The following is a 12,066-nucleotide window of genomic DNA, read 5'->3' as shown; positions in this document are numbered from 1 at the left end:
TTACAGCCATGCCTCATGGATCCTTCTTTTCAAGGGTCTGTGCTAGTGGAATGAGCTATATATTACAGACTAACTATCAGTAAATAGGTTATTAGTGATTTGGGAATTTCCAGCTGTTAAGAATATTGTGTATATATTATTCCACACAAAGATCACCATACAAGTTAACGAACCTATTACCAAGGTTCCTTGTGCAATGTGATTAATAGCACTGAAATTCAAATTTCTCCTGTATTTGCATTTGCAAAGACAATATGGAGGGGTCAAAGAGCCATTGTTCTGGACCTCAAATAAGTAGCATTATTGTCAGTATTATTTTATACATGACAATCAGGGGACCACTGAAATAAAGTCTGGGTTGTGCGCCTCTCTATGAGTATTTTACTGTAAGTTTACATTACAATAGACTTAGTGATGTCTTATGGAATGCTGCTACCACAGACATTGTGTCATTCTTATAGTGAAGCATTAGTGGGCTGCCTATGTTTTGGTATATTTAACTAATACAAGAAAGTGATTCACTGTGATCATTTACAATAAGGTGCCTCCATCAAACCACTTTTCCTCCAAGCAAAATGTAAAAGATGGATTACAGCCAGTGAACAGAACATGAATCATAAGCATGCTGGGGTTGGATTCAGAACTTACCAAGGAGCTTTGATGGAAAAACATCCTGCTCCAAACAGGTAAGGTCTTCATGTAGGAGGGGAAAAGGCAAAACAAATTAGATAAAAAAAAAACTCATCAACATACATTGTATAAATCATGCGTTTGTGCTCAAGAAACATATTTAAATTATTGTTTTGCAGCAATCAAGCACTAATCTAATTCAATTCCACACACCATATATTTATATATTGTATGATGTTACAGTTATCATGAGCGAGGTTATCTGTCAGTTTTAAGAGCAACATTTTCTTTTTTTTTTACAGCAATCTGTATTTCTGGATATGATCGCAGATGAAATAGTTATAGGAAATATCACTCTTTCAAGGGAGATATTAAGGAGTCATCATCCAAAAATATAATTAATTATGAAAAAATGAGTTAACTCTACAATGTGTGAAATTTGCTTCAGTAGAACTGAAAAAAGTTGTCCAAAAATGTATCAAATGTTTGTCTATCAGTTTAGACAAAGGCCATTGCCATGAATATAACGATCAAAATCAGTTTTGTGCAACAGAAAGCTACATTGCACTCTTTGTGGGTTCTTAGTATAACATGAGTATAAAAGCTGACCTGTCACATTTTCTAATGGTCCTTCATATTTCTTAACTACATACCTATTACAGACAAATGGGCTTCACTGGGTTGCTTATTTGGTTGTTTAACTTTTTATAATTCTCTTCTGTTATCCTTTGCAACTGGCCTAAGTGAATGAGAGGCAGAAAGACCTAATTTTCATTGTTTTGGCAGCTTATACTAAATTGTAATTTTATCCTTAATTGATTCAGGAATTAAAAGTTAGCTACAAAGGTTCCTATTTGGTTTTTTTTCTTCTAAAGTTAATATATCAGTAGCTGTAAAAGAGGTTGAATATCAGCTGCCAGCAGTCCTGTACGGTGATGGTGAGCGGCGTAGTGTTGGGCTAATTTGCCTTCACCATATGGGAGCACAGATATAGAGCAGTTAATGTATATCAAGATACCAGTTTAGCGGCTTGGAACCCCATACAATTTAAGTCCAATATGGAACACTAGAAAATCTTGTTATCAGAGGGGTGTTGGTAAATAAGCCCCTAAGACTGGCAAACTGTGTTATTGGGCTGAGTAAACTGTGTTTGTAGCAGAACCTGTTTAAGACCCCATGTGGCGCTATGCTAGATGCTGGTTTGGGCCCCACTTTACCATCTCCATTTGTCAAAAAAGCCCCAGAAAGAAACGGGCTGGGTAATCAGGGCCCCTCAGTGTCCACTGCGCCCCTGCTGGGAGCCTATATCCGGCTTTGGTTAGTAGTGAAGAATTTATAGGTCACTGCATTAATATTGGAAGTTATTTAATTCTTATGATACTATTGTTAATTTCTGAACAAACAGGAAATACAGATTTTAAAGATTTTTTTCCATTAAGTGTATTTATTCAAATCTACATTTTTATATCTCTCTATGCCAGTTACTTTATATTTATGTGGGTGTTTAATATCCCTCCCCCAAAAAATTAATTTGCTTAAAAAAAAACATTACACCAGTAACTGACATAATACTGACTCACATACACATGAAACCATCTGACTTAACGAAAAAAATCTTATTTTTTTTCTTAATTATTATTACATTAAATATTTATTTTAATCTGTACTTTATTCCCTATTGTCACAAATAACCACATGAAAGGGAGATAAGTAGTGATGATTGAATTTTTCAAAAGTCTCCCAAGCAAATTTACATTTCTCATCCAGAATTTGGCTTTAAGTGTTCTGCATGGAATTTCCCTCATCCTTTTTGTGCTACTCAAAATTCAGACCCCCACCACAGAGCAGAATGAATTGATTATAATTTTCACAGCTTTCTTTAGAGACTAAAAATTCAAATAGCAAATTCACAAATACAGTGCGAAAGGGCTATTCCGCAGAAAGGACAAGGAAAAGCGGAACTCAAAGATTTTATCATGGGAACTTTTAGGGAATTTTTTTTTCTGCTGCTAAAATTCAATTTGTACCGGTCATACAGTTTTAAAAAATCTGGCAAAAAATGGTCATGGAAGCACTCCGGGTAACAAAGTGGCCATTTCAGGACTCCCAACCTTGTTTAAAACTTCAACACCCACAGCCCAAGAGGCTAAGGAAGAGCTCCTGCAATTTTCAATGCAGGGCATGTTGTGCCTGGTTTTTTTTTTTTTATTTCCATAAAACGGGAGGACCCCACACTCACAGTCTCCTTTTTACAGTGGAAACCAGCCCAGGCTGTTTATCACTAGGGCACATTGATAATTAGAGAGTAGGGTATGCTGTTCATTTTTTATTTATTTCATTGCTGTTCATTTTTCATTTATTTCATTAATCTACACAGAGCACTCTGTTCATGGTATCTGTTTTGTTTCATTTCAAGTATAATATAAGACCCAATCTTTGCCTGCTTTAAACTAGTGAAGACACACAGCGGGAATGGCTGTTCGCGGCAGGGAACGCCCCTGATAATGCACTCTCTCTATCACTATATTGAATTGCAATAAACTCTATAAGCAAAATTAAGTTTCTTTTTCTCCACCTTCAACTCCTCCCTACTCTGCAAACCACTGTCCTCAGCAAACATGTCCAACTTGTTCTGCAAATCTATGTGTCCCGACTGAAATTTAGGTGCATTTGTGCAAAATGTGGTCCACGGCAGGTCCAAAGTTATGTTTGCACTGTGAAAAGACTGCTTTGCCCTTTGCAAATGACCTTCATTGTGTTTGTTGGGGACAATAGGCCTTTTAAGAGGCTAGATACTAAAATATAGATTACAAAAATATTGCCTTTCATTTGGATAAAGGTGTTGACTATTTTATCCAAATCTAGATGAAGGTAGTTTTTTATAAAGCTGGGTTAAAGTGGAAACAATATGTAATAATAAACATAATAATATAATGTTATATATACACAAAGACCAAATTGTATGATAATCTTATTCTCAATGTCTATTTTTTTTTAAATTTGTAATATGCAAACATGATGCATACATGATATGTAAACAACAGGTACAAGCCTGTTGTAGCAGAGATTGTTTCTAATGGCAGCTTTTTATTAAAGTCATTAACTAACCATGTGTGTGGACTCACAGAAATATGACAGCAAGTTATAAGCAACTTCTTAATTACTTTGAGATTAACCAAATATATTGTGAGCTTCAATTTAATGCAACATGATAAACTTCACACACCTCTTCAAAATAATTTAGGGCTTGGATCATGTTTTTATGTAAGTCGGTTTGCATTCGTATCTACTGTAAAATAGCTCTACGCATGCTCAGAAATGGACATTACATCAATGATCACAATTGTATGCAAGCCATGCCTGAGCACAAATGACACTTATGACTGCCTACAACTTGAAGGGCGAGGGCATATTGGGGGTGGGAAGGGGCGGACGAAAGTATGCAATGTACAGTGAGGGTATATCGATGCAGATGCGGCCGATAGGTTTCAGCCGTATCTTTTGCACCAGCTACAGTGCAGGTGTTTGCATCAACTGATAGTGATGACTGGCATGGCATAGACTTTGTTTGAAAAAGTAGACTTAATGCCACCAGCTAGCACAGAACATGTGTATGCAAGTAAGATAGACAATCAAAATGCATTGTATGTACAGTATGAATTAAGAACATCTTAATTTATGTATTAAATGTAAACAAAAGTATTAGCATTTTTTTTTAATCCAACTATATTTCTATTAATGATTATACTTTTTAACGTTGTTAATTTATTTTATAATCTAACTTTCTTTGCATGCGTTCTGATGTGACCTTATATTGCACATATGCATGTGCGAATACTGCAGTTTGTTCTATCTGTTAACATAGTACGGTTTAGGCAGAGTGTACTTGCTCCCAGATTCAAATCAAAACGCATCTTGAGCTCAACTTGGATTTGAATATGGTAGGAAATAGGCTCACGTTCCATGTTCTTTTTCAAACTGCAACTTTCTGTTGCGTTTCGATTTGAATCAGGCCCTTACTGTTTGGCTCCAGTATAAGACAACAAAAAACATATACAGAACCACAATTAAACTAGCAGCATTATATAGTGGCTGAATAGATGACACACTAAAAACAAGTGCAACATGCATATAATACCACCAAGGAAAAGTTACTTTTCGGAAAGATTCTAACATGTATGTGTATACAATATTAGAAAATATATTACAGAAGCCCCTTGGTAAGCACAGGATACAAAATGTTATCCCACTACATCAAAAGTTTGAAAAACGTCTGTTCTGTGCCCTGGCAAAATGGCTGCACACGAATGACAAGGCAGTCTTTTCTTGAAATGACAGCACCAGATGGCTGTTTTATGACAATCAACATCCAATGTCAGAATTAATGGGATCTAGATAAAATGTAGTATTGTAAATATTATGATGGTCAAAACTGACAAACATCAAGAAAAAAAACACAGTTATTCTGATATGTTGTTTATCTAAATTTAAACATAACTGAGCTGCTGTCAATATAAAACATAACAAATATACACAGAGTTATCATGCAGAGTAACTTAAGTGTTATTGTACAATTGCCCATGCCTACAGAAGAAAAACATACCAAGGTTTATGTCAGAACACAGGAGAAGTACAACTATGCAGATATATGTAAATATGATATAGAAGCTGAAAACAGAAGTGTTCCAATGATGAACATAAAGAACATGGACTTTGTGAACAGAAAAATTTCCAGGCACATTTAAAAAATGTATTTGACATAAAAGACAGCTGGCAATGATGTCACAGAGCAAAATATAATTAAATAATGAAATTAAGGAAGGATGAAGAAAGAAGTTTGACCTTGATGGAAGGGGTAAAGAAAATAAATAGCAAGTGAGAAAAATATTAGAAGGACATAGGGATCTATGTAATAAAGGGGGAAAAGCCCTATCTCTTGCAAAAAAGGGTGTTTTCATTGGTGATAGGGCTTTGTCTTAAACAACAAGGGGTCATCATCTGCTATTGTCAGAGGCAGCCCGCACCAATAGTGAGAATTACTGCGTCTCATAGGTGATAGTTTTCCCTGAAGCCTATTTAACAAGGATGATGGTGGTACAAGTACCACAGCAAACCTTTTTCTGTAATCACCAAGTCAGGACGGCAATAACAAGAAAATGATTGAATAAAACACTTTATTGTTTGAATAAAGCATTTTTTCAAAGGGCTATAGTTCTAATATATATTATTTTTGTTCTAGTTTTAATCTGTTTTTAACTATTTTATTTTTATTAAGTGAAACTAAGGGTGAGAGAGGCCATTAAGCCAAAGGAGTTTAAAAGCATGTGTTGTGAGCTGATAATGTACTTACCATTAGGGGTTAAGTCTGTGATGGAATCAGCCAATTGGGATGAGGTGGGAGTGGTCGTGGAAAGAATATATCCAGCAGTGGAGGAGGAGAGAGCTTCCTGTTTCCTGGATCCGGATACCTGGCAGCATCAGGCTAAGTAGCTCTCGTCTATATTGCATTTTGCTGTCTTTGACTGTTCCTATTTCTTCCCTCGTTTTCTCTCTCTCTCTCTCTTTTGTTTCTTCCCCCCCCCCCCCCCTTGGTCTGTATTGTCTTCCTCCCTCTTCCCCCCGGTAAAATATAGTATTTTCATAATATTTGTCTGCCCCCGTTGTCATGTCATCTTCCCAGCCCAGACGTCCTAGGTCTGTCCTTCCAGGTTCCCCCCCCCCTCCTCCCCGTTCTGCGGCCCCTGCTGATGTCCCTCCCAATGTTTCCCAGGTTGTCGCTCCCCTTCCCTCTCCAGCACAGTGTGCATTGCCGGGTCCGTCTGGCGGGTCTGGTCGGGGGGCGGGGCAGAGTGCGGGTGACGCTGCCGCCGCGAGGGGTCCTCGCGGGGCTGTCCAGCGGCGTGCCAGGAGGACCCGGGCTCCTGAACGGGCGGCTAGGCTGCTCGTTGCCGGAGCAGTTACCCATAGTAAAGGGGCAGTTAGCGCCCGGGGCAGGGTGCCCGCGGCGTCTGGTCATTTTAGGCCCTGGTTTCCTCAGGCAGCACATGCTGCCAGGCATAGTTTTGGAGGGTCCTCTGTTGATAAAGTAGGGGGGGCGGAGGTTTCAGCTACTGCTTCCAGTGCTGAGGGGCGTTCTTCTCCTTACAGGGGTCTTGGCCCCATTATATTAGATCCCCACCCCCCATTCACGTTCATTCCCGGGGGGGCAGTTCTGGGTTTAGGTCCTCCCTCCATCACCAGTTATCAGGTTCCTGGGCTTCACAGGGATCAGCCGTATACCAATGTACAGCAGGAGATTCTTCCCCTTTTGCCAGCCTTTGGTAATACCCCTGACCCTCTCCCTTTACCTCGGGCCAGGGATAGCCCACCCCCCAGCGCCTCCCCGCTACTATTTTCTTTGGAATCTTTTGGGCGGGCCGGTAGATCATCTAGTCAGGCCCCTGGGCTGTTGGGGCCAGCCCCGGTTAGTTTTCCTTCTGATAACTGGGGAGCGGTTCAATATCAGGCTTCCGCCGCAGTTCTCCCCGGTATTCGGTCGTTGGGCCCTTCGGATCTAGCGGGCAGCTGGCCTTTTACAGCGGCACAGTTTAATCAGCCCATGTCGGCCAGTGCAGGCACCCAGGGGTCGCTGCCATACCCCCCGAAAGGTTTCAGACCCGTCCTAGATGGTAGAAGTGAGTGGTCGGCCCCCTATCCTTCCTTGTCTGGTCAGTACCTTCACGTGTATCCTAGACCCTCCTTTCATAATTCCGCTGTGTGTTCTAGTACGCATCCTCAGCTCCCCTGTCCTGAGCAGCTATGTGATAGGAGTCAGAGGGTCCCTCCTCCCGCTGGTTTCTATGGTCATCTCATGAATGCACCGCCCTCAGTTACCCCAGCAGGGGTCCCGCCTCACACTTCAGGCAATTTGTCTCCCCCGCGTGCTAACGTGTCTTCTCATCCAGTTGTACAGAAGCAGCTGTCCTCGGCAGTGGCACAGACAGACGAGGGCGGGCCAGCGAGTCTTCAGCAGCAGGGAGAAGAGTCGTGCAGGCAGCAATGCATCAGGGGGCTCGGCAGAGTGGATCGGAAGATGAGGACGTAGCGGGGGCTGTTCGACAGGAGGCTCAGGGAGCAGCCGGTGAGTATGAGGGTTCCACTATATGTAATACACAATACATATCTGATTCTAGCATTTTAACTACCAGTGAAGAGTCAGCTTCATCTTCCCCTAGGCACGGTCAGCGCAAGCTGATTAAAATACTAAACACGCATTTTGGGGGAGCTAAGAGGAAGAGCAGGGACAGGTTAGACACCACCTCTCCCACACCGACAGGAGGCCCGCTAGTGAAATGTGAGAACACAGCATTGTCGATAGGAATTAGACGCAGCATGAGACATAAGATAAAGAGAGGGTATTATGTTGACATATTTGAGCTGACAGCGGACACACAGAAAGAGTTGGCGGCCGGGTGCGCTAGAGGGGGAGTTGGTGAGGATGCATATAGAAATTTTTCTAACTGGCTAACGGGGTATTGTGTTTTTTCGGCTTGTTATTTGGAAACGAGACCAGATGCAATTATAGACGTTTGGAAATATCTCCATTAGATTAACGAAATGCATAGTTGTGAACGCCCTGGGACCTGGAGGTTGTATGATAAGCTTTTCCGGGAGGAGGTGCACGGCCAGCGTTATATGCCCCTGGCCTATAAGGATGTGGAAATCTGGATGAGATTGAATAGAGCCCAAATGAGAGGGGTGCACATGGGGTACGGTCCCCCGCAGTTAACTAGGTTTCAGTACGGGGGGAGACGTGGTGCTCCCCTGTCCTCAAGGACAATCGGTGCTTTGCCTTTAATAACTCCTCATGCGGGAGGGGGGAGGCATGCCGATACAGACACGCCTGCTCCAATTGTAGAGGAAGCCATCCCCTCAAGGACTGCCCTAGGGGTATCGTTGGCGTCGGTAGGGGACGGGGAGGGCCTGGGGGTGCTGTCTAAGGCGGATTCTCCAATCATATTTCCAATCCTTTGTAGGTGGCTGGCTCTTTACCCGGATGCGGCCCAGGCCTCTTTCCTTAGAGAGGGTTTTCGCCTTGGTTTCTGCCTCCCCATTGACAGTGGGGTGACGGGGACCGCCGCCAGGAACCTTCGTTCCGCGTATTTACATCCTGACATTCTGGCAGAGAAGGTTGGTAAGGAGATAGGCCTAGGGCGCATGGTGGGTCCTTTCCCCCCCCCCATTCGGGATCTAGTCATTTCCCCGGCCGGGATAGTACCAAAAAAGACCCCGGGGAAATTTAGAATAATAAAGAATTTGTCTCACCCAGAGGGCAACTCAGTTAGTGATGCGATTGACCCTACACTCAGCTCAGTGGTGTACCAGTCCTTTGATGATGCGTTAACCATAGTGAGGTAGTTTGGCAAGGGAGCGATGATGGCTAAATTGGACATAGAATCCGCTTTTCGCCTCCTCCCGTTGCATCTCGAGTCCTTTAAATTTATGGGGTTTAAAATTCCGAATGAGTACTATGTGGATCGATGCCTGCCAATGGGTTGTACGGTTTCATGCGCGTTTTATGAGGCTTTCAGTTCCTTCCTCCACTGGTGTGTTGGGGCAGGGACGGGTTACGCGGCATAGCGCATTATCTGGATGACTTCTTGTTTATAGGCCCAGCCAATTCCCCTTGTTGTAAGGACATTTTGTATTCGGCGCAAGCGCTATTTTGGGTGATGGGCGTACCAGTAGCTGCAAACAAAACGGAGGGCCCGGCCACATGCTTGGCTTTTTTAGGCATAGAAATTGACACAATAGAAGGTTGTTGTCGTTTACCCTCTGATAAAGTTGTTAAATTACACTCCCTGATTGAAGAAATTATGGCGGCCCCGTCCTGCTCCTTACAGAAAGTTCAATCTCTGTTAGGCTCCTTCAATTTTGCTTGCCGAGTGATACCTATGGGCTGAGTATTTTGTAGGAAATTACAACCAGCAACGTCGGGTTTCCGTAGTCCCCATTCCCAAGTACGGCTGTCGAAAAAAATTAGGGAGGATTTGTGTGTATGGAGACGGTTTCTGGCGGTTTTCAACGGTATACGAGTATGGCCAGCACCCTCAGTATCTAGTACATCCTTGGACTTACATACAGACGCATCAGGCTCGAAAGGTTTTGGTGCGTTTTTCCAAGGGGAGTGGTGCGCCGCGCCTTGGCCACAGTCATGGGAGGCTGAGGGGTTGGTCCGGAACTTGTTAGCGTTAGAGTTGTTCCCCATAGTCAGGGCGTTAGAGTTGTGGTCTGATCGGTTGCGCGGTAGGAGTGTGGTATTTTGGTGTGACAACCTGGGTGTGGTCCAGGCTATCAACAAGCAGAGTGCCTCATCACGCCTGGCGATCAACTTGTTGCGAGTCTTGGTGTTGAGATGTCTAGAGTTTGACATTGGTTTTCGTGCACGACACGTTCCTGGCGTGGATAACCAGATAGCAGACGCTCTTTCTCGCTTTGAATGGCAATGTTTTAGGTCTCTGGCCCCACATGCCCGTGTAACCGGCTTACAGTGTCCCCCTTGTGTTTGGCAGATGATACGATAGGGATAAAGTGGCTAGCGGAGGCGTCCTTGGCTCCTGCAACTAGAAGGTGTTATCAAGGGGCATGGGAACGTTGGTTGGGTTACCAGGCGTCTTTCAACAGCAGCATTTCAGGTCAGATTCCCTCTATTATGGGCTTTATGTGGAAGCAGTATAACGAAAGGGTTTCTAAAGCTAGGATGGGGTCTCTGTTAGCCGGTATCTCATTCATGGCTAAACTAAATGGTACACAGTATCCCACGAAGTCATTTATTATATCAAAGGCTTTGAAAGGTTGGTCTAGCATACAGCCGATGAAGAATGACACTCGCTGGCCTATTGACGGCTAAATTTTAGCTAGGATGATTGAGGTCTTGCAGAATCTAGCTATGGATGATTACGAGGCTTTGCTGTTTGGGTTAGCATTCTCAGTAGCGTATCACGGTGCTTTTAGAATTAGCGAGCTAGTAGCCAGATCTAAGAACTACATAGGTGGGGCTTTGCTGTCTAGAAATGTGAATTTACAACCTAGTGTGATTCGCTGTAAGATAGTTAAGTCAAAAACAGATCAGTTAGGCCGAGGTCATTGGTTAGCAATTACAGAGCAGCAAGGAACATCTATATGTATTAATTTGCTAGTCTCCGGCCCACAGGGGAGGGTGTGTGGTTAACCCATATGGATAAGACCCCATTAACTAAATTTCAGTTTAACGCCTTGTTGAAACAGGCTCTAGGGGAAATAGGTCTGAACCCTGTAGACTATGGTACACATTCCTTCAGGATAGGGGCTGCCACTGCCGCTGCAGTTGGAGGTGCATCTGTCACTGAGATTCAAGCGCTAGGGAGATGGAAGTCGCAGACCTATAAGAAATACATCCGGCCTTACAGTGAGCCTTGAAAGGGCTCTTATTGCGCAGTCTTGCATCTCCTCAAGTCTTTCAGTATTCTCTATCGCTTCCATCTTATCTTTTCTCCTCAATCACTTGGTGACTCAGGGCTATGCTGCTCGCTGTGTTGAACGGGGGGCGTGAAGGGATTTTCTCCTCTTGTTTCCTTGGCAAGGCCTGATTAGTGTGTGTGCCTCCCAGGGTTATAAGGGGTTTTTTACCTTCATGTGGGTTACCAATTTTCCTTTTCCAGTTTGTTTAAGAATTAAAATAAATTAGTTTTAAGAAATAAAATAAAAATAAATAAAAATAAAATAAATAAAATTTTTAACAGATGGCCCTCATAGGGGGTATAAATGTGAAGCTAATGAAGGAGGTTTTCTTCCGTGGCAAATACTCCAATTGAGCGGGGGTGACCCCTCTAGTAAGGAGGGGCTATTTTCAGCAAGTGGACAGCAGATTAGAACACGTTCTTTTGTTGGTGGTCGTTATGGTTCTTAGATATGGGTATGATCTGATAAAACTATTTATTTTGTCCTAGGTTCCACGGTGAAGACGACACAAATATGGGTCGTGGGGCATTCGTTTATCTTTTGGGCAGCGAAACACAGATTAGCGGATAGGCGGGCCGGTTTCAAGCACCCAGTTGACATCCGGTGGTTGGGTAAAAGGGGCATGGTATGGGCGGAGTTGATTCCCACGCTGGGTAAGGAAATAGAAGATCACGGTACCCCCGATATAGTGGTGATTCTTCTGGGGGGTAATGACGTGGGTATAGGTAAATCCCTGGATCTAATCATAAGCATTCGTGAGGGTCTTGCGCAAATACATGCCCGATGGCCTTCAAAAGAAGGTTTGTTGGTCTAACATAATACCTCGGTTGTCCTGGAGGTCATCTATTCCCCCGGTCGCATTGATAAGGGTGGTTAAAAAGATAAACGGATACGCGAGGCAGAACGTTAAAAGCATGCAAGGGGTTGTTATAAGTCATCCCGGGTTAACGGTGGAAA

At 43.0% G+C, this 12,066-nt stretch overlaps 1 protein-coding gene across 10 annotated transcripts in view; it reads right to left on the bottom strand.

Annotated features, from left to right (window-relative positions):
• BCAS3 (BCAS3 microtubule associated cell migration factor) overlaps positions 1 to 12,066 on the bottom strand; it is a 1,120,339-nt gene that overhangs the window by 602,179 nt on the left and 506,094 nt on the right. For 7 of the 10 annotated variants that reach the window (XR_012688055.1, XM_075195324.1, XM_075195323.1 and 4 more), the window contains one exon: positions 649 to 693. The exons of the other annotated variants lie outside the window; for them this stretch is intronic. Coding sequence is in view for 6 of the 7 variants with exons in the window: in XM_075195324.1 (XP_075051425.1) it covers positions 649 to 693 (45 nt within the window). In the remaining variant the exon portion in view is untranslated. The remainder of the gene's footprint in view (positions 1 to 648; positions 694 to 12,066) is intronic. 10 annotated transcript variants of the gene reach the window in all.

The sequence above is a fragment of the Mixophyes fleayi genome, chromosome 2 (assembly GCF_038048845.1).
Source record: "Mixophyes fleayi isolate aMixFle1 chromosome 2, aMixFle1.hap1, whole genome shotgun sequence".
Classification (NCBI taxonomy): Eukaryota; Metazoa; Chordata; class Amphibia; order Anura; family Limnodynastidae; genus Mixophyes; species Mixophyes fleayi.
This window is presented reverse-complemented; position numbering and strand designations above follow the sequence as displayed.